The 22,329-nt window shown below is 42.4% G+C and overlaps 2 protein-coding genes across 5 annotated transcripts in view; one reads left to right on the top strand and one right to left on the bottom strand.

Moving 5' to 3' along the window:
* Nucleotides 1–12,309, top strand: part of srgap1b (SLIT-ROBO Rho GTPase activating protein 1b) — a 112,824-nt gene extending 100,515 nt beyond the window's left edge. For all 4 annotated transcript variants that reach the window (XM_039791699.1, XM_039791700.1, XM_039791701.1 and 1 more), the window contains 6 exons: nt 1,562–1,786; nt 3,488–3,567; nt 3,946–4,126; nt 5,614–5,754; nt 7,409–7,751; nt 9,937–12,309. In XM_039791699.1, the coding sequence (XP_039647633.1) occupies nt 1,562–1,786; nt 3,488–3,567; nt 3,946–4,126; nt 5,614–5,754; nt 7,409–7,751; nt 9,937–10,371 (1,405 nt within the window). In that variant the 3' untranslated portion in view covers nt 10,372–12,309. The remainder of the gene's footprint in view (nt 1–1,561; nt 1,787–3,487; nt 3,568–3,945; nt 4,127–5,613; nt 5,755–7,408; nt 7,752–9,936) is intronic.
* A 1,997-nt stretch (nt 12,310–14,306) lies between these two features.
* Nucleotides 14,307–17,739, bottom strand: kics2 (KICSTOR subunit 2). Its single transcript, XM_039791696.1, has 3 exons — nt 17,196–17,739; nt 16,061–16,349; nt 14,307–15,333 (listed from the first exon to the last, which is right to left on the bottom strand). Exons 1-3 carry the CDS (start codon nt 17,425–17,427, stop codon nt 14,514–14,516), a joined length of 1,341 nt encoding a protein of 446 aa, XP_039647630.1. The 5' UTR covers nt 17,428–17,739; the 3' UTR covers nt 14,307–14,513.
* Between the last annotated feature and the right edge of the window lie 4,590 nt (nt 17,740–22,329).

The raw sequence follows: 22,329 nt of genomic DNA, 5'->3' as shown, positions 1-22,329 counted from the left end.
AGAAGTGCACACTTGTAGAGATGATGGAACAGCAGCTCTGCAGCCTCTCAAATAAATATAGAATAATAGAGCAGCGAGGGATGGAGGGATGGAGTGTGAAGTGTACCAGCTTGTACGTATTGGTGCGCTTGTTTGCAGCACTATGAAATGCATTCAGCTTGAGTGTTATTAAACCATTGGTATTTAAAGGTCCCATGACATGCTGCTTTTTGGAAGCTTTTATATAGGCCTTAGTGGTCCCCAATACTGTATCTGAAGTCTCTTTTATATAGACCTTAGTGGTCCCCTAATACTGTATCTGAAGTCTCTTTTATATAGACCTTAGTGGTCCCCTAATACTGTATCTGAAGTCTCTTTTATATAGACCTTAGTGGTTCCCTAATACTGTATCTGAAGTCTCTTTTATATAGACCTTAGTGGTTCCCTAATACTGTATCTGAAGTCTCTTTTATATAGACCTTAGTGGTCCCCTAATACTGTATCTGAAGTCTCTTTTATATAGACCTTAGTGGTCCCCTAATACTGTATCTGAAGTCTCTTTTATATAGACCTTAGTGGTCCCCTAATAATGTATCTGAAGTCTCTTTTATATAGACCTTAGTGGTTCCCTAATACTGTATCTGAAGTCTCTTTTATATAGACCTTAGTGGTCCCCTAATACTGTATCTGAAGTCTCTTTTATATAGACCTTAGTGGTCCCCTAATACTGTATCTGAAGTCTCTTTTATATAGACCTTAATGGTCCCCTAATACTGTATCTGAAGTCTCTTTCCCGAAATTCAGCCTTGGTGCAGAATTACAGCCACTAGAGCCAGTCCCACAATGAGCCTTCCTTAGGATGTGCCATTTCTGTGTCTGTAGCTTTAAATGCTATTGAAGAGGAGAGAGGGGGGCAATGTGGAGGGTGGGGGTGTGGCCTTCACCAACTGCCACTTTGCTCGTTTGAAAGCCATGATGTCTCTCTCTCTCTCTCTCATGGGGGGGCCAAATTCTCTGGGCGGGCAAAGCAGAGAAAGGGGAGGTAACCTTGCTCCTTATGACCTCATAAGGAGAAGATTCCAGATCGGCCCATCTGAGCTTTCATTTTCTCAAAGGCAGAGCAGGATACCCAGGGCTCGGTTTTATACCTACCTCCATATACTATACCTCCACCCACCCAGGCCATCACCTCTTTGAACTGTTGCCCTCTGGGAGGCGTTATAGGTCCGCCTCCAGATTCAGGGACAGTTTGTTTCCACAAGCAATTTGCACATTAAAGTGGCTATATGTAACTTTCAGTTTGAGTTGATTTCAGCGTCGTCGTCGTTTCGTTTATACATATGTTTATTTGATTTATGGTTTATTGTCTATTTTGTTACTATTTTGTTGAATGGTCTGGAATGTTGTAGTGTCATCTTTTCTTGATTTTTGTCTGGGTGGGGGGTGTTCATGTTGCTTTGTTTGTTCTGTGTTTTGTTGAAAGAATAAAAAATGAAAAGAATTGTTAATCACACAAAAGAAGAAAATCGTTCCCAAACGTCTCTACGCTCTCGTGCCATTTCCCTCCCCCCCCCCCCTTCAGCCTCTCCCAGTACAGCGACGAGAACATGATGGATGCTGGGAACCTGGCCATTGTATTCGGCCCCACCCTCCTGCCCACGCCGGACACGCTGGACCAGGTGGCCTGTCAGGCGCACGTCAACGAGGTCATCAAGACGGTCATCCTGAACCACGACAACATCTTCCCCGACACCAAGGAGCTGCCGGGCCCCGTTTATGAGAAGTGTATGACTGGAGACCAGTACTGGTGAGTTCACTTCATTTCATGAGTTGCTGATCATATTCATCTAATTATAATATCCTAATGTTATTACTATTCTTCTGTGTTTCCCCCCTCTCAATCGAGATTAACCTTCTGAACCCTGATTTTCGCTGTACATTTTGAAATTCAAGTAAAGCCCCATTAGCATTACATGAGGCGGTATGGAGGAAATATTCACTATGCTGCTCCGTTATTTAACTCATTGCTCCGAACTGCATTTTAATCATCGGGAAATGACGGTATAATATGGTCGGTAATACAGTAGATACTCAGCAGGACACAAGGGGTGGCTGGAGAGTCTTCATCGGAGTCATAACTCAGTCAAATCTAAAACACACGGACACGAAACACACATTGATATCATTCAGTGTGACTTACACTTCCGGGGGATATCGTTATCTCTGATGTCCATCATCAAAAATAAACGTCCAAAAATCCACTTAGAAATCAGAGAAAAAGACGGTTCAGAACTTGCCTGAGAATCATCACGTTTTTAAGTTTCCCTCATTCTCAGAGTAATCCAGTGATAGTTATCTAACCAAAATAATATAATGTCCGCAACACTGCTTTAAACTCCCATATTTAATATAAAAATAATATATTTTTATATTAAATATGGGAGTTTAAAGCAGTGTTGCGGACATTATATTATTTTCGTTTTAAGTATTTTCATTTGTCCTGCACCTGCCAGAAGGTGGGATGTGCACACAGTTACTTTTTTTATAGTTATCTAACCAACCTTGAGTACACTGCAGACAGGAGCTGCTAATCGCTAATTCGGCATACGTTAATTGCCTGCAATGGATCAATCGTATGGCCAATGTATCAAACTGATACGGATATCATTCAAATATCGGGAAACAGTTGAAGGTGCCAAAATGTAAACTAATATAGGCTATTAAACATAATATAAACATAAAAAAACAGTGACAGCATTGCACTTCTTGTTTACATCCCCCAAAGTATGTGGGAATCTGTGGGGTGGTCCCCACAGTGTCCGATTTTTAAAAAGGTGCCAGTTGTTTTCTGACGTATAATTTCAGAAGATCACCTCATCAGGAACAGGTTTTTTTCCGGTGGTTATGGTATTGAACCGATCTGTTAGCTGTGGCGTAGAGCGCCTCTCTCCTTCGTCCTGATACTGTGTACAGTGGGTGTCCTGTTCTTCTCACAAACTAAACTCTTGACATTCGGTTCAGTACAGTATAGGGCTGCAACTAACCATTATTTTCATAGAGTCGATTAATCTTTTGATTCTTTTCTGGATTAATCGATTAGTTGTTTGGTCTCTAAAATGTTAGAAACTGGTAAAAAATGTGGATCAGTGTTTCCCAAAAGCCCGAGATGACGTCCTCAAATGTCTCGTTTTGTCCACAACTCAAAGATATTCAGTTTACTGTCACAGAGGAGAGAAGAAACTAGAACAATATTCACATTTAACAAGCTGGAATCAGATCATTTTTCATAAAAAATGACTCAAAGCGATTAATCGATTATCAAAACAGTTGCCGATTAATACTAATTGATTAATCTTTGCAGCTCTAGTGCAGTAGCTGTATTATTGCATAAACGTCTTCAGACTCTTCATCAGCAGCCTCGTCTCCATCTGTGCTTCCTCCCTTTTATTCCCATGTTGAATGGACAGTGTGTCTATCTGAGCTTCTCTTCCTCTTCCTCTTCCTGCAGCGAGAGTCCGTTCAGCGAGCCGGGGGCGTTGGAGGAGGCCGAGCCCGACTGCGGCACCGAGACCCAGACAAGCGACGAGGGTACGCATGACCCCTGACCCTCCACACAATTCGCCCACACTCCCAATCCCTCTGTGTGTCCTGGTGGAGAGAGGTTGCTACGGCAACAGCAGCCATGGAGACATCTCCCCCCCACCACTCTCGCTCTTTTCTCCACACCCCACCCACCACTTCTTCCTCCCTTCTCTCTCTCTCTCTCTCTCTCTCTCTCCCTTTATCTGAATTAATAGAAAAGACTTAAGCCCTGAGTGTGTTTCAATGCTCTTTTCTGATTGGTCAAGCTGTGGGAGGAACAAAGCCACACAGACAGTTGATTGACAAGTTCAGGTTCACCTCTAATTCCACGTCTGGCTCTTATCTTCATTCCTCCCCCCCCCCCCTTCCCCTCCTGTTTTTCAGAGGGTGAGGGTGTGGAGGCGGTGGCGCGGTTCGACTACGTGGGCCGGTCGGGCCGCGAGCTCTCCTTCAAGAAGGGAGCGTCCCTGCAGCTCTTCCAGCGAGCGTCACATGACTGGTGGGAGGGGCGGCACAACGGCAACCACGGCCTGGTGCCTCACCAGTACATCGTGGTGAAGGACAGGCGAGTGCACACACACACACACATACATACACTTTCATTTATATGCTTTTTTAAATATATCATTTTTTCTTTAATTTGGGGTAATATGTATAGTAGTTTTAAAGTGCCCATATTATGAAAAAATCCCTTTTTCTGGTGATTTGGGGTGTTATTTTGTGTCTCTGGTGCTTCCACACACATACAAACTTTGAAAAAAATCCATCCATGGTGTTCTGAGTGAGATACGGTTTCTGAATGTGTCCTGCCTTCAGTCTCCTGGTGAGCTGGTAGAAATCGGCTCGGACTGTGACGTCACAATCCGAAACGAGCTGGCTAACCACAACTGTTAGCTCGTAGCGTTAGTGCTAACGCTAGCAGGCTACCTCGTTCTCAATAACAAAGCATTGCTACAACACACACAAGTTCGCCATAATCTACAAAAGAACTACTTACATGTGCGCCCTCATTTAGAAGAAGTCTCCCAGCTAATCCTGCCTTGTAACTGACTGAAGTTGGAGAAACAGCCTGTCTTTTACTTCTATGGAGCTAGCTAGCTGACATGATCTACATCTGAGCTACTGCGCATGTGCGAGTGCAATCAAAGATAGTACAGAAGAAGAAGAAAAGAGGTCTCACTCTGTAGCTAAAACAGAGACCAGGTGAAAAGAGGATCTGCTGCAGTGAGAGAGAGCTGTGCAGTACAACAAAAATATGGTGTTTTTTGAAAATTAAACCATGTAAACCTATTCTGGTAAAACCTTAAAATACAGTTATGAACCTGAAAATGAGCATAATATGGGCGCTTTAAGTTGCCGGTATGGCTGCAAGTAAGTAAGTAAGTCAAATGTTCATTATTTTCTTGATTAATAGTCAGTTGTTTGGTCTATAAAATATCAGAAAATTGTGAAAAATGTGGCTCAGTGTCTCTCAAAGGCCGAGATGACGTCCTCAAATGTCTCGTTTTGTCCACAACTCAAAGAGATTCAGTTTACTGTCAAGAAACTAGAACAATATTCACATTTAACAAGCTGGAATCAGAGATTATTTATTTTTTCAGAAAAAATGACTCCAATCAATTATCAGAAGAGTTGGAGATTAATTTAATAATTGACAATGAATCAATTAAACTTTGCTGCTCTAGTTGCCTTTGTTTTAGAAAAGATATCACTCAGAAAATGTGTATTTTGACCATGCAAGCTTTAAAGGACACCTAAATGTTATTTTTGTATTATATTTATTTAACATTATAAAGCAAAGTGCCAACTTTAAAAACATTCCTACTTAAGCTCTTGTTAACATACAGTAAGTGGCTCATTGCATTCATTGACGAGCTGCAGCGATGGATTCAGGTGGATTTGTTGCACACCTTGTTGATTAGCTGGTATTATTGGACTGAGGGAGTCAATAACCGTGCGCTATCGATCGCTTAATTGGTGATTGGTGTGCTGGCTGTGCTCTCCTGTCTCCGGAGCGATTTGTCCTGATTGAGAGTCTCTCGGTGTCTGCAGGGCCGACGTCATGTCAGATACCCTCAGTCAGAAAGCAGACAGCGACGGGGGAAGCAGCAGCACCGACGACAAGAGATCCAGGAGCGAACTGAGCTCCCCGACCGACATCAGACCGCCAGAGACCTATAACAGGTCCGTCATGTAAGACACCTCCCATTATCACATGAGAGCACGGAGGAGCGTTTCAGCTGCGGCGAACGTTCAACCCAATTTCCAGCTCTTTCTCTCACCTCTAAAAATACCCGTGAATTTCATCACGCTGTTATCACTCCTGTTTCTCACGTGAACTGCTGACTTCTTTTACTCTCATTCCTAACTATACACGGAATCTATGGAAGAGATATGGGTATGCCACAGTCAGGAAGAAGTATTCATACTTTATACTTTTTCCACATTAAAATGTCTAATTGTTTGGATTTTAACAATGCTGATTCCAATTCTGATTCTTCCTTTCGATTCCGGTTCTTATCGATTTTCGATTTTGATTCTTTGAGGGGTGGAGTTGAAAAGGGTCACATGCTTATTTTCAAAAAAAGAGGAACGTTTTATGTTGATTCAATGGTGGGTTGCAGTTTTACAGGGCTTTTTTCAATGTAAAATAAAGCCAGACTAGAGCGCTGCTTACTGTGCTCCAAGGCTGCAACACAACAAGCGCCTGGCTGCTACGGAAACCAAAACTTGCGCATGTTAAATTTGGAACCCATGATCAGATTTGAAACCAAATCCTCCAAACGATTCCAATAAAGAAATGATTACACTGGAATCGTAATTTTTGAACCGATTCCAAGTAGGAATCGGTTCTCGATGCCCAACCCTTCCTGTTATACTGTATATTTAGTTGAGTTGTGTACTTATCCTAAACGTTTCCAACGATGTTCAAACCTAGAGAAGTCTGCCATTTTATTCAAGGTAACAAGTTACATTTGGTCGCCTGTCGATGGCGTCATATCCCCGTTGTGCATGCGTCAGTGTTGTTGTTGACTTATACAGTGCCTTGGAAAGTATTCTTTTGAACTTTTGACCTTTTCACATTTCTCAATAAAGATTCTTTTTTTGTGTCATGTATAAGTTTCCGGGCCTCTTCATTCATTCACCCCCTGTGTTTGTTTACCCCCTTTGTGTTCAGATCCTTCATAAGATGTTGTGTACTCTTTTGTTTCTTTTTTTTATACCCTTTTTGACATTTGTACTGTTGTTTATTTGTAAGATATTTAAAGGTGTATTTTAGTGGCTTAAAACTAAGTCATATATAGTTTTAAGCCACATTTTTACGATACGTTTTTGAACCGGTTGAAGGATTTTAGTCTGGATCAGAGAAACAGGCGGAGCAAACGTGAGCTGCAGATCGGCTGGCAGCCCGTCCGCCGGCGAGCAGAACAGCGTCATTTCAATGTTTTTTTTTATTTTAAGAGTTATCTCAGGACACTTTACAGATAGAGTAGGTCTAGACCACACTCTGTAATTTACAGAGACCCAACAATTGAACGCTGAAGGAATCGAAACCGGGAGAAACTGACTGCAATGAAGACAACAACTCCCAACATCCCATGCTGCTTTATCACGTCACCAAACTGCGTCTTTTGTTGTTTTGGTTGAGGGAACCCCGTCATTTACGTTTGAGTACAGTCGTTGAAAATGTAAGGCCACAGATGTGCATTCTCTACGTCTTCCTCTGCTGTCTCTAGCTGCTGTATTTTAGCCCAAAGGTTCAAACATTCGCCACGCTCAGAATCACCCTCCAACCTTAAATCCTAAATCAGCTACCGTTGACTGTGTGTGTCCTTCCTGTTGACAGTCACAGGAGGAAGCGAACCGACGGCTTATTCCGCCGCCCCCTCGGCCGCTCCAACGACAGCCACTGCCATGGTAACGGAGGCGGGATGGAGCGAAGCTCCCCGCCGGTGACGGGTCACTTCAGCCCCAGGGAGCTGCTGCTGGGGCGCGGTCAGGGTTTGACCCCGCCCCTCGACAGCCCGGAGCGCCGGCGGCGCTCGGCAGCCGCCGTCACCATGATGGTGAGCCGACATGATTCGCTGCGGCGGCCAGAGGACACGCCCATCCGGCGCTCGAGCAGCGGGCAGCACGGCTTTAGTGACTCCCATCGCTCCAGAGCGCTGGACCCCGACACACTGGCTCAGGTACACACACACACACACACACACACACACACACCAAACACAGGTCATTAACTTAGATAGATGGCATTAATTAAAGCTGCATTAATCAATGTGTAATGGATTCAAATTGAATTATGGGATATGGGTTCCTTGTAGTGATAAAGACATCGAGAATGATCAGTGTGTCTGCAGCTGTAATACATTTTCAGAGTCCAAGCAGTCCAAATCCCAAAAATATTCAATTTCAAATGAAATTTAGAAGCAAATCTTTGGCATTTCTGCTTCTTCTTTTCATGTACTCCTTCTCTTTAAAGCGGGTGTTATAATAATAAGTATTTTTTTAAATAACAACGTGATGTCTGACGATGTGTCTCTGGTTGTGATTAGCTCCTCTCGGCTTTACAGCTCATCTTTTTATCTGTCCGGCTCACAACCTTACTGTTCTGGTTCACTCTCAGCGCCCTCATAGCGTCGTTTTCAGGGAAAAATTAACTGTAAAAAGCCACTGTACTGCCCCCGCTCAGCAGCAAACAGCAGCCAGTAGAACTTAAAATGATGATAAATCAGTTTTGTGTTCACAACTTGTTTCCGCTGCCCACAAGTGACAAAAACCCAGCTTTACAGGTTTAAAGTTGAGTTTTCCAGTGAAGTAGGGCTGCAACTAACAATTATATTATTCAGAGTCGATTAATCTGTTGATTATTTTCTCGAATAATAGATCAGTTGTTTGGTCTATAAAATGTCAGAAATTGGTGAAAAATGTCAATCCGTGTTTCCCAAAGCCCAAAATGAATAGGGTTGGTCATCGTTTGGATTTTAACACTTCTGATTCTGGTTCTTTTCTTTGGGGGGGCATTTTAAGGCCTTTATGTGTATAGGACAGCTGAAGACATGAAAAGGGAGAGAGAGAGGGGGGGGAATGACATGCAGTAAAGGGCCACAGGTCGGAGTCGAACCTGCGGCCGCTGTGTCAAGGAGTAAACCTCTACAGATGGGCGCTCGCTCTACCAACTGTGCTATCCGGGGGCCCTCGATTCAGGTTCTGATCAATTCTCGATTCCGATTCTTTTAGGGGTGGAGTAGAAACGGGTCACGTGCTTATTTTAAAGATAAGAGGAAAATTGTATTTTTCTTCAAATGTGATTTACAGTTTTACCGGCTTTTTCAACGTCAAATAAAGCCACACTTTGGGCTGCAACACCTCAAGCACCTGGGAGTACGGGTCGCTATGGAAACCAAAACTTAATTAGTTGTGTTAAATTTGGAACTGATTACTGGATTCCAAAACAAAACTGTTCCAATAAAGAAACGATTCCATTGGAATCATAATAATAATTTAAAACCATTCCAAGTTGGAGCCGGTTCTCGATGCCCCATCCTAAAGATGATCCTTAATTGTCTCGCTTTCTAGAAAGTAATAATAATTTAAAAAAGCTGGAATCAGAGAATTCATACCGTATACATACTGGGAACTATATTCTCAGAAGGCGAAGCACTGCTACTTCTGCTACTTGGGCGGAGTGATTATTACTCTCTGCTCATCACCACGGAGCTTCTCAGCAGCAAGCCCAAGTAGCAGAAGTAGCAGTGCTTCGCCTTCTGAGAATATAGTCCCCAGTATGTATACGGTTAGAAGATGGCTGTGTCTCATGTGACCTTGTTATCTGTACACCCTGTGACTCTACAAATCACAACATGTAAATAGGAACATGTTGGCGTTATTTTGTCACTTATTGGGAGCAGTAGGCTAGATGGAGCCGGTTACCTCCAGGATCTGTGCTAAGCTAGGCTAGATGGAGCCAGTTACCTCCAGCATCTGTGCTAAGCTAGGCTAGATGGAGCCAGTTACCTCCATGATCTGTGGTAAGCTAGGCTAGATGGAGCCAGTTACCTCCAGGATCTGTGGTAAGCTAGGCTAGATGGAGCCAGTTACCTCCAGCATCTGTGCTAAGCTAGGCTAGCGGTGGGTGAGTCAGACAGAGTTACAACACGCACGGAGAAGAGAAGGGTATGTATGGACTTATCTAACTCTGGGGGGTACGGTGAATAAGACCAAGTCCCAATAAGTCGGCGTGTTCCTTTAAACCGATTAATCGATTATCAAAATAGTTAACAACTAACCGACTGATCTTTGCAGCTCTGCCGTGAAGCTGTGAAGTGTTTCCTTGTTGCTCTCTTGGTGGACTCCTTGTCTTTCCTCCTGCAGGACATCGAGGAGACGGTGACCGTGGCTCTGGGGGAGTTGCGGCAGCTGGAGCGACAGGGCTGCCGGCCGGCCCCCGACGTGGTGCTGGACACACTGGAGCAGGTGAAGAACGGCCCCGCCACGGCCTGCTCCTCCGAGTCGCCCAGTCCCCACAGCACCCCGAGCACTCCGGGCACGCCGGGAACTCCCGGGACCCCTGGCACCCCAAGCCCCCTCAGCCCTCTGAGTCCCCTCAGCCCGCTCCCCGGACCTCCGCCCGGACCTCCCAGACCGGCCAACCCTTCCCCCGACACCCTGGTCTCCTTCAAACCGGTGGCAGCTGCTCGCATGGGGGCTCCGCTGCGGCCCCCCGCCCTTCGGCCCAAACCTATGGTGCCGCCCAAGAGCAGCACCCCGCCTCTGCCCCCACCATTGGACAAATCCTGCACCATGTGAGCCAAAACAGGCCGATGACGAAAGGCCAAATCAGGCCTACCCGGGCCAAAAATGGGCCAGAAGAGGAGATCAGGGTACTGCTTACTGTTAATAATCAACATGAGGGTAGAAACGGTAGGACAGAAAAAAAGGTTTTAAATGTAGTAAGAAATTATAATATATGACATGACCTATGATATGATATGCCATGATATTTATGTGTTGTCAGGTTGGTGTGTACTCTCTTGGTGTGTAGGAGTTTACTTTCTCCATGTATTGAAGCATTTATCAAAGGTTAGCTAAAAGAAGTGCTGGTAAAGAGACACAGGAACGAAGCGTAGGCAGAGCGTCCTGTCCTGTCCTGTATATGAGGCGATAGTCGCAGAGACGTGGGGGGGTGTAGTGCAGCTCCAGTAAGATGTAGTTTCAGTGACGTGAATTGTAGTCACCCACAAAGGCTGCTGTTTTCTTAAAAAAAAAAAAAGAAGAAGGATCCCGATCGGCTGCTGTATCTGTGACGAGAGACTAAAGGAAGAGGACCCGGCAGAGTGAAGGTGGACAATGGTTCCAACGACGGTCTGTGTGACTTATAATTTATTTTTTTATTTCCCACTCGGTTTAGCTGCTAAGCTCACTCAAAGCTCACTTAACACCTCAAACCACGAAACGCCTCTTGAGGTCGTCAGTGACACCAAACTCACATTTATTTAACCAACGTCCAGCTATTTAATGAATGTTTCCAGTATTAAAACGACTGTTCAGCCATCTATTGAATGTTCAGCCCGTTGCTGCGGCGACTCGCTTAACTTTTTTAACAGCCTTCTTGTGTTTTTGGAAGGGGAGCCCCTACGCCCAGACCGGAGCCTCCAACAGGGTGTGACGGTTGAGCGGTGGAGGGAGCTTGGACAGAACTTTTTCTGGGATGGGGGGTGGGTGTATGATTTTGTTTGTGTGTGTGTGTGTGTGTGTGTGTTTCCTGCTTGCCTGCCCTTGTTCTGCTCCCTTGTAAGTGCAGAAGCACTAGAATAGTGATAGATGATAGATAATTCATGCCTGCCTTGAGTGCCAGAACACGCAAGTGCAAGTTGGGAAAACGAGTGCAAAAAGCATGCCACTTTCTATGTATGTATGTATGTATGTATGTGTGTGTGTGCGTGAGTGTGTCAGAATAATGGTTTACCTGGTTGTGAAGTCACTGAAGTCACTAGTTAACCTTAAATTCACAATAAGCTAACAGGGTGGGGCTTTGTGTGTAAACGCCCAAAAATAAAACACTTGAACAGCACACTGAATGTGGGTTAGTCCAACCGGGCTGGTAACTGATGTGTGTGTGTGGTGATTTAACATGACGTGCTGAGATGGGCTATGGATGCACATCTGTGTGTATGTGTGTGTATGTGTGTGTGTATGTGAAAGTGCCTTTTTTTTTTTATCCTTGTCTTTTTTGGGGGAGTTGTGAATCCACTCACGCATGTCCTGAACGAAGAGCAGCAGCACTCTGAATGAAATAATCATAAAGTGTTTAGTAGATTACTGAATTATGAATTCTAGCATTAACCCATTGTGACATTGCACTTTGATGTATAGGATTGTGTACTTGGCATGTAGCATCATAACATGTTGGTGCATTTTAACTCAAAGGGAGGTTTCTTTGAATGTGTTTCATAATAACGGAAATGGTTTTTGTCTGTTAGTGTTGCTGTATTTGAACAACTGAGCTTCCTAAAGATTAGCTCATATAGCCAAATGGATTGTATCAACGTGTTGTATTTATATTATAAATAAACCTGAATAAATTAGCATTCAAGTCATTCAACTGTTCTTTAGATGAAATGTGGCTAAATGTTTGGTTTGAACACTCATGAACCTCCAGGTGTGTTCTGTAAATTGATGGTTTCTTAAACTTCGTGCCCCCCCCTTAGAAAGTTGATTAAAATTTTAAAATGTTGCAAATGTCAATGGGCTACTGAATGAGCTTTTCTTACTTCTGGAATTGAACCCGGATGTTCTGGTTTCATGTCGGCTCTATAGAGAGTTATGGTTCCCTGTTAATACTCTTATAGTCTGTCTATCAGTGCTGGGATGGAAGCCTGACATCATGTCCCTCCCCTTCTGCCATCTCTGCTATCTATCTTTGCGAGGGCAGCGTCGCTGCATCCGGGGCTTAGCGCTGTCCGAGACGGCTGTGATTGTTATAAAGAAATAAAGTTTTTTCAGTCAAAGCGGTTTTTTTTCCCTCTATCCCAGAATAGATCAGCAGTGTAGCCAGACCATACTCCAGCGCTGACACAGCAAGACTAGTAGTCTTATTGACAAACTGTTAGAAAACTCTAGTAACAGAAATCCAAATAAACTTATTTGAGAAGATATTTCTACATAAACATACGATATAAAGCATTACAAAAATCCATTGTATTGAACCATGTTTTACAGCTGAGGCTCCAGACTTTAAACATTTCAGTGTAAAATCATATTTATCTGCAATTCTTATAAAATAAGCATTTAGTACCAAGGTGATACAACAATATTAAAGGTTATTATGCTTCTTTTCAGGTTCATGCTTGTATTCTGCGTTTCTACTAGAACATGTTTACATGCTTTAATGTTCACAAAACACATTATTTTTCTCATACTGTCTGTCTGAATATACCTGTATTCACCCTCTGTCTGAAATGCTCCGTTTTATTTACGATACATTATTCATTCACAAAGAAAATTGGTGTTCTCAAATGTTGGATTTTTCAATTAAGGCATTAAGATCAATTTCCAAAAGATAATTTTTTTTCCCTCTTTTTAGTCAACTTTAGCATGGGTTCCTAAACTCATGAGCAGCACTGTAGATGTATAATTGTGACATCACAACGTTACAGAAGTCCTGACAGCTCGTTTAAAGGCACAGTTTCTGAATACGGGCTGTGTGCATTTCTCTGTGGATTGAGTGTTTTGATACTTTCACAGTATTTATGCAGCACCTCGACCTGCTTTATAATAAAAAATTTAAAAAAAGACACACGGAAATCTCACTTTTTATAATATGGGACCTTTAAAGGTTGTCCTGCAGCACCTTAAAGATAACATCACATTTAGGCCTGCAACTAAAAAATGTCATTACTGATGCATCAGTCAATCGATTGTTCAACCAGATGGTCAATTATCTCCAAGCTTTATTTAAATGGTATCAAGCACAGTAAATAAACTATTAAAATGTAAAGTAAAAATTGGTCTGCGGTGCCGGCATCACTACGCTCCAGGATTGACCTCAGCATCACAAGAACTAGACGAGAGGGACTAGGCAAGGTGTGATTTCTGTTTTTGTTTGTTTGTTTTCCTCGAGACTGTAGAAGGTGGGGGGTGGGAGAGGGTTTTTGCTGTATTTGTCTGTTCTGTATGTTCTAAATATTAAAAAAAACAAAAAAATGTATCTAAAAAAAAAAAAAAGTAAAATAAACATGTTAAAACAGTAGTTGATGCAATATACAGTAATTAAAATCCTTAATATGTTTTAAAAAACACAAAAGGTTTTAAGCACCTCCAGCGTGTCTGTTGAACGGTCACTAGGGCTGCGCAATTAATCGCAGTTCTATCGAAATCGCAATATGGACTAGTGCAATATCCAAATCGCAGAGGGGCGCAATATTTGTTAAAGGCGAAATATGTGTCAAACCGTTCTGAATGAAGTATTGTGGTGCTGCAGAGACGTCCCGGCCTACAAATCCTATCCTACAGACTAAAGAAAACATCTTTGTTTGGTACAGATCCTCGCAAAAATCACACTATAAATCATTTTAATTTTTTAAGATTTAATATTAGTCAATGAAAATGAGAATAATGATAAAAACATGATCATTCCCTTCCATATTGTGCATCATATCGTAATCGCAATATCAGTCAAAATAACCGCAATTAGATATTTTCCTCACATCGTGCAGCCCTAACTGTCACGACCTAAGAAGCAGCGGGAGAGGAGCTGTTGTTGGTGCATCTCTTTGGTCTGGACCTTTTTTTTTTGGCAAAATGAGATTCCGAGCAACAAAAAAAGGAGGAGGACTGCTAAACCAACCAGAAGTTGGCCCGCGGTTTCCAAAGGAAAATGGACCATTTATAAGCATCTTATATATCTGTGAGAAGTGATTTGAGGTTCATCCTCCCTTCCACCGTGCACGTCAGCCCTTTGACCCGGGTTTGAGGGTGCTGAAGGGTTTGGAGTTCCGCAGTGAGCCCGAGATCTCCTGCAGGAAGGCGGCGATGTGCAGATCCTTCTCGGACTTCCTGCCGTCAAAGATAACCACCAGAGTGAAGTGAGGCTCGGGCCGCGTCAGGTAGTAGGTGCTCTGGACTTTATCGTCGTAGAAGTGCACCACCTTGTCCAGAGTGTTAAGCTCAGCGGCGCGGTCTCCCATCATCATGATGACGTTCGGCCAGTGCGTGAGCGGCCGCTCCCCTGTCGGCAGGGACACCACGGCGGGGAACTGCTCCACGCCCTTCGGTGCTTCCCGGTACGAGTGCGGGTGGTGGTAGCCGTGGCCCTGGAAGCTTTCGGAGCCTCGGTTGTCAAACACCAGAGACACGTTGCTGGCGTCGTGTTTGCGGATGAAGGAGCAGATCTTCCCGTGGTAGTCGGCCGTGGTGCGGGCGGTCAGGGCTCTCATGTCGGCCGGGGCCGTCTGCCGGCTCAGGGCCTCGTGGAAATAGAAGCTGAACTTGGCGAGGAGCAGCGCCTGGAAGCGCTGCAGCCACACGCACAGGTGCGGCGGCTGCACGGCCTTCTGGGACTGACCTCCAAACAGATGCTTGCGGGTCTCTTTCTGCCGCTGGAAAAGCTGACCCCAGGCGATGAGCTTGGAGTTGGCGCCGTGCAGGCTGAGCAGAGCGGGCAGGAAATACCACTCAGACACCTGGGCCTGGCAGCGCAGTAACTGGGTCACCACGTCCACCTCCGTCTGGAAGCCCTCCTCCACGCGGCCCAGGATGGGGTGGTGGAACCTGAAGGAGCGAGGAAGAGGAGGTTAGTAGGAACACAAGCAAACACATGCAAAAACAGAAGCTGGCCTAATTTGAAGTGACCTGCAAGCAGCTTGTCCTGCTGAGAATACATTTGCATTTAAGTTCCTACACACACTATATTTGGGCTCCACATATTTCTCCAGAGCGCTGACGAGAATGTTCACCTTCACCCTTCAGTGCACGGCCATACGAGTGATGTGTGGTGTGTCACGCTGCGACCTGCTGCAGCTCCAACAACAGCTCAACCGTGCAGTTTGTGCTGCTGCTACAGTTGCAGGACACAGTTTTGCTGACACGTCTCCGGGGAAAACGGTGAAATTCTGAGTTTGCTGGATTAAGCAGAAAGTTTTTCCCCCTCCAACCCAGATATGTCTGTCTCTTTTACAAGTTTTTCTTTGGTCGCGCTCATTTCTTTTTATAATCCACCTGCTTCTTGGTTTCTTTGGTGGCATTTTATTTATATTATATTTTGTCTTTGCAGTGCAGATGTTTTTGTTTTTGATTGAAATCAACTTGTTTAAAAAAAAAGTGTCTACAGTTTGAAACAAGTTGCTGCACTAAATTGGGAAGATTGAATTGTCAAAAATACTTAATAAAACATTAAGACTGACTAAAATTTATTTAAAAAAAAGCAGATTTTGTGCACTTAAAGCATCAGATTTTGTAAAGTGATCATGTGTTTTGTAATGCAGAAACAGATACACACTTGGAGCTGTATTTATGCAGGACGGCTTCCAGTGTGGTGACCAGCTCGTCTAAGTTGATGCTCTTCTGGCTGCCCAGCGAGTGCATCTTCTCGTACAGGTCGGCCATCTCCATGCGGGCCTGGGTGAAGTGGCAGAGCTGCTCCGACAGGTGCGACAGCAGGTCCTCCAGGTACGAAGCGGAGCCCGGCTGGCTGTGGCGCCCCGTCGTCGCCACTTTCCTGAGCTCGTTGTACAGGGAGGTGTAGATGGTTCGAATGGAGTCCTTGCGGCTAAAGAAGGACTGGCCGCCTGCAGAGAGAGGGGAGATAAAAATGGTTGACTTATTCCAGCATTCATGTGCTACAGCGCCATCTGGTGTTGGAAACATGTTGCTGTCCATGGGACTTTTGGTTTTGCACCTTTTGTGGTTTTGTAGATTTGCACATCCCTCTACTTTGTACTGAAACTGCTGCACAGCAATTTCCCTTGGGATAAATAAAGTGTTATCTTATCTCAAAAATAGCCTACCTAGTTTGGTATTTGGGCTGAACAGAAATTAAATAATTTGAGTACAATATTGAATTTATTTCATATAAAAAAAAAATTTTTTAATTAGCCACAATTTATAGAGCTTTCACAAAGGTGGCTTACCATAAAGTGGTACAGCTTACACTGGTGTTATGTAACTAAGTACATGTACCCAAGTACTGTACCTAAGAACATTTTGAGGTATTTCTACTTTACATGAGTATTTCCATTTTATAACACTTTTTGCACATCCCCCACTACATTTTGATTCATTACATTCAGATTCAGATTAATACAAAATAAGCACTTTTACTTGGGGTAAGTAAGATTTTGAATGCAGGACTTTTACTTGTAATAAAGCTTTTCTACACTTGTTTAAACTTTGTAATAAGCTTAATTTCTGCGATGAAAAATTACATTTTCTCACCATTCGTGGTTCCCAACCTTTTTCACGTCAAGGACCCCTAAACTGATACAAATTAGACTATGGACCCCCATTTTATAAGACATAACGTTAACGTTACACGGGATACAATCAAGGACACATAGGCAGGGAAAACGTTAAAGCGGTTTCAGACTTTGACAAACACTTATTTTGGATGTCTCCCACCACCTCCTGTGAATTACCCATTTTCTGTCCGAGGAATGTCATGTTGTGGTACGCCTTCTCCGCGGCGGCGAGGTGAGCCAGGGCGGCCAGCAGCGCGGCCCAGATCGCCCCGGTGCTCTTGCTGTTGTCCTTCTCCTTCTCCACGTAGTCCTTAGCCCGGTCGAAAGAAAACATGCCGAGCTGCGTGAAGAAGCTCTCCAGTATGGCCCGCTCCCGGGGAACGGGTCGCAGCTCCTCCACCTCCGTCATTTGGTCAGAGATACTCCCGCAAACTGACCGTTAAAGCTGCCTGTCAGGGCGAACTAACGGCTAGCTTACTGAGTTAGCAAAGTGACAGACTAACGTCTAGGTAAGAAAAGATCATTTTCCAACCACAATACACGCAAATTTACCGACTTTAAAAGAGCTTCACATTATTTCAAAACGTATTCCTTCACGATAATGTCAGCATATTCCTTCAATATGTACTTAAAACGACAATAATCGTAAATAAGTGTCTGTTTCCAGCTAACCAGGCTAACTGCGCGACGCCATATTGGTTACATCGGATATAAACACTACGGCAAGCTAAGAGTACCAAGATAAATGCGTTTGGCAGAGTTTGCAGTAGCGCCAGATGCAGTAGCGCTAGACTGAATTATGGGGGGATATTATAGAAATAGCCTATTATTTATAAATGTGTGTTGTGAGTAGTGAAACTGTATCCATATGTGTGTACTCAGATTTGTAAATGCTACACAAATCTGTAAATTATCGTAAAAAAACAAAACAAAAACTGCAAATACGCAATCAAAAACTGATGAATGAAACTGTTTTTACTAGTAGATTCCTATTTAGCTTCAATAGTTGGTACACATTTACAAATCTAGCTTAAGTGCACATTTACAAATCTCAGTATACTTACTGTATTTACTCATTTGTGAACACGTATAGATTTGTGTACACAGATTGTTTTACATTTTCCCAAATATATTCACAACTCTCCACAAACATTTGCAAATAATTTTTCTACAATAATACCCACATATATTATGGAATACTATATCATTCAAGAAGGTGTACTTGAAAACAAGGGTTTTGTATCTACTTTTTTGTTTGCATCTGTAACCATAGTTTTATAAATGTGTACATTTTGTTTCTACCTGGAAATTCAGTTTTGAAGTATGTGCATTCAGAGCGCTTGGAAGTTCACTTTCACAATCTGTGTGGCAAAAATACTTAATAAATATATAATATCCCAATATATTTTCCACAGCAAAGCATACATTGTACATTTCTGTTATGATCAAAGCTCTGTCTTTGCTAGTCATGTACGTCATCCCTGAACACATGGTTTTCTGGCTTTGCCCACTGGGGTTTAATGCAGCCAGTGAGCTTATTTCTAAGAAATATAGTTCCAACCCTAAGCGATTAAAAGAAACATTCATAGGAATTGGATTTGTGCTGGTGGAGGAGTCCACTGTCACATGATGATTTTGTCAATGATTCTTTCTAAGAAAGTCAATGTAATTATTGACAGTTCTGATTATAAAACTGGTTCTGTTGGAAGTGGTCAAACCCAAATCAGCCAATGTAATGTTGTTGGCCTTGCTAGCAGCATGTCTGGATTTAAGGTGTGTCAGTCCACCACTGTGATCCAGACTAAAAGATCTCAACAACTAGTTGATGGATCGCAATTAAATTTGGTACAGGCATTCATCGTGTTGTTTTCACTTATCCTGTAAAATATCGCAACATCTACTTGATGGATTGGCACAAAATGCAGGTTTCTAGGACTGCACCTAACAATTATTTTCCTTATGAATTTGGATTTGGATTAACTGACCAATCATTTAGTTTAAAAAAACAAACAGAAAATAGTGGAAAATGCCAATTACAAAGCCAAGAAGTCATTTTCAGATTGTTTGTTTTGTCTGACCAATAGACCAAAATTCAAAGATTATAAACTTGCAAAGTTACATTTAACAGTAGGAAAAGTAAAATGCAGCAATCTTTCACATTTTAGAACTGGAAGCAGCAGTATTGTGCATGCTTACTCCCTGAAATAGCTTACCGGGACACTTGATGAAATTGAGCCATCGTTAAAGGTCCAGTGTGTAACATTTTTAGTTGTTCATTATCAAAATCTGTGTTTTTCATGAATATTTACCACCACCATCAATTCCAAGTATTCCTTTTGGCTTGAAATTTTACATTTTCATTCGCATGAACTGGGGTAGACGCTCCATATTCATGCTTCATCTTGAAATACGTTAGCTGGTAAGGGACATACAGGACATACTGCTCTGCCTTTCGCATTTTCACTGTCACATGATGAACTCACAGGTGCTGCTAAAATCCAAATTTCAGGAACAGGAGTCTTCTTCTTCTTCGCCCAGAAAAAGAAAAAGGATATTGAAAAGAGCAAGAGACCGTCGTCATCATAAAAAAAGAGTGAACATTGGAGCTGCCTTCCAAAGATGGAAAGACCTGATGAAGGAAAAGGGGATCAAAAGAGACACCGAACGGCCACCGTAGCTGTAATCCGCACTTTGAACTGCGCGGCGTGAGAGAGTTGATTGCGATGTAGGATCTCAACGCTAGATTGGAGAAATTGCCACACATTGGACCTTTAAGGTTATCAGTTTCAGTTGTGCTTTTCCTACTATGACAAGTCAAAATGCTGCTGTGAAAAAAGGTCCATTGCCAAATGAGTTGCTAAAAAGCTAATTAAGACTATCAGCTCCACCTAACTCTCTCTGTATTTCTCAGTCTGGCTGTGTTCAGAAGATTGTGGCGTCCGGTGACTTTCACACGCAGAAGCTCGAGTGAAGATAATGACCTCTTCTGAAGAGTCCGTCATGTTGTTGTAATCCTCCGTGTCCTCCTTGGCTACTAGCAACTGCATGGAGGAGGGGTGGAGGTGGTGCGCGATCACGGAAGGCTTGTATCATGTGGACGCGCCGACAGTTTTGTTGTCATTACTTAGAATTCCTCCTGGGGGCGACAGAAACTAATCACTATAGCTTTAAATGCTCCCCTGACTTTTTCTCTCGGGCCACCTTGAGGTTCAAATACCTGCAAAACTACAGACATTCCCATCAGCCTCAGCTGTACATTGTCTTTAGTGTCTATTAGCAAATTACGCTAAATTAAGATGGTCAACGTGGTAAAAATGACACCTGTTAAACATTAGCATTTTTACTGTGAGCACGTTAGCATGCTGATGTTAGCATTTACCTTAGAGCGCTGTTGTACCTACTAGGGCAGCGCAATTAATTCAATTTTGCAAGTAAACTCTTGTTTTGTATCATGTCCTGAAGGGGAATTCAAAAAGTTCAATGTGAAAAAAAGGGAAATTTCACAGTTATGATGTTTACTGTTCCACTATATGTTTCACTGTTTTTTAAGTTCAATAAATGCAACGTCTTTCCAAAAGTCTATGAGTAAATGTGTTAATTAATCGTTTTTTCAGTATTGACCAAAATATTGTGATTATGATTTTTTCCATAATCGAGCAGCACTTTGTGTAAGTACTGTACAGCCTCCCAGGGTCCATAGCGTGGCTGTTGACTCAAGTCAGTTTTTACAGATTTTCTCAGAAAAACGCTTGGATTTTTTTTTTATACAGGACTAGACTGTTTTTAACTGATTTTCAGACATTTACAGTAATTCACATGTTCCCGCTGCAAGAAGACACATCATCATAATTCACAGTGTAGGTCAAAGCACAGATTCATAGAGCTGCTTTATGCATTTCTTTCATTAATAATCCATACTAATCAGCGATAATGTGGTTCTTTTTTTTTTTTTTTATACAACTGAACAGCTGAAGATAGTTACAACAGTTGAGCACATTGTGATGTTGGCATCCCTCTGGCCAGGGACATCCACTGTTGCTCTGTTTCTAATCACATTTCTTGGTGATGGCGTAAGAGTTACACCATTACAGTTGTTGTAACAGTTGTACATTTTACCTAACCAAACCGCATTGTTGACTGGGCTCCTTTACACGATCAGACTTCCTTTCAAAGGGGGACAGTGTACAAGTGCGTCATTCTCCACAAATAGCTGTAATGCTTACACTTCCAAACATGTCCAAATGTTGTGTTGTCTGCCAACACGCTACCTTCGGGTCATTTTGGACAATTGACAGCACTGTTTTCTGGCTGCACAATCAGACCAGCCTCTCATTGATAAACCATGGTTTATGACATGAACCAATCAATTGAAGTCCCTCTCTAGCTCTGTGTCTTCCTCCTCTGCCAGCCATCTGGGTTCCATGTTTACTGAGAAAAAATGATTCCAAAGATTTTATATATATTATTATTATTATTATTATATATTTTATATAGGTGACATGACCTTTTGATCTAATTGTAGCAGAATTTAGCAAATTGCAGTAATGTTGTGTTGTGTTTATGTTTTGAATGTGTAAATACACAGAGTTTGGTTGGGGTTGAGTTTGAAGGAAAAAACTGTTCATGAAATTTGAAAGAAGTGTTCATTGAATGCATTTTGTGTTAAAACAATGAAAAGTGATTCACAGTTTAGTCCACATTGACTTCTGCTGTGCTGACTGTGTGAGAGTTTTGAAAAAAATGAACTTGTATAGAGAAATGCAGTGGTGGAAGAAGTACTCTTATCTTTTATAAATAAAAGTAGAAATACTATAGTATTATATATTATATTATTGGATTATAATTTCTGATGCATTAATGTGTTCACTTTTATCTTGCAGCTGGTAAAGGTGGAGCAAATTAAAATGACTTTATATCCTGCTGGATGGCTTAAGCTATAATAATATATCATATTTTATTAGTTGATTTATATTTTATGTTAAAAATATAAATCTGTAAAGTAATTTAAGTTATCAAATATAAATGTGGAGTAAAAAGTACAATATTTGCCCCCAAATTGTAGTGGAATAGAAGTAGCATAAAATGGAAATAAGTAGTAATAATACCTCAAAATTGTGCTTAAGTGCAGTACTGACCTTACATCTCGCACCACCATCAGGGCAAAATACCTGCAGAACTAATGAGATTTGACTGATTAATTAGGTAGCGTTGAACAACTACATTTTCCATGAGTCTTAATAAAAAAATGCTGTCAAAACTCACTCTCTCTCTCTCTCTCTCTCTCTCTCTCTCTCTCTCTCTCTTTTCCAGG

The sequence above is a fragment of the Perca fluviatilis genome, chromosome 23 (genome assembly GCF_010015445.1).
Source record: "Perca fluviatilis chromosome 23, GENO_Pfluv_1.0, whole genome shotgun sequence".
NCBI classification, from domain to species: domain Eukaryota; kingdom Metazoa; phylum Chordata; class Actinopteri; order Perciformes; family Percidae; genus Perca; species Perca fluviatilis.
The sequence above is the reverse complement of the archived record's forward strand: the minus strand, read 5'-3'. Positions and strand labels throughout refer to the sequence as shown.

Coding starts and splice junctions, on each gene's coding strand:
- kics2 (XM_039791696.1), bottom strand. CDS start 17,427: ATGACGGAGGTGGAGGAGCTGCGACCCGTTCCCCGGGAGCGGGCCATA. Junction 16,350..17,195: donor ATTCCTCGGACAGAAAATGG/GTAATTCACAGG, acceptor CTCTCTCTGCAG/GCGGCCAGTCCTTCTTTAGC. Junction 15,334..16,060: donor CTGCATAAATACAGCTCCAA/GTGTGTATCTGT, acceptor TCGCTCCTTCAG/GTTCCACCACCCCATCCTGG.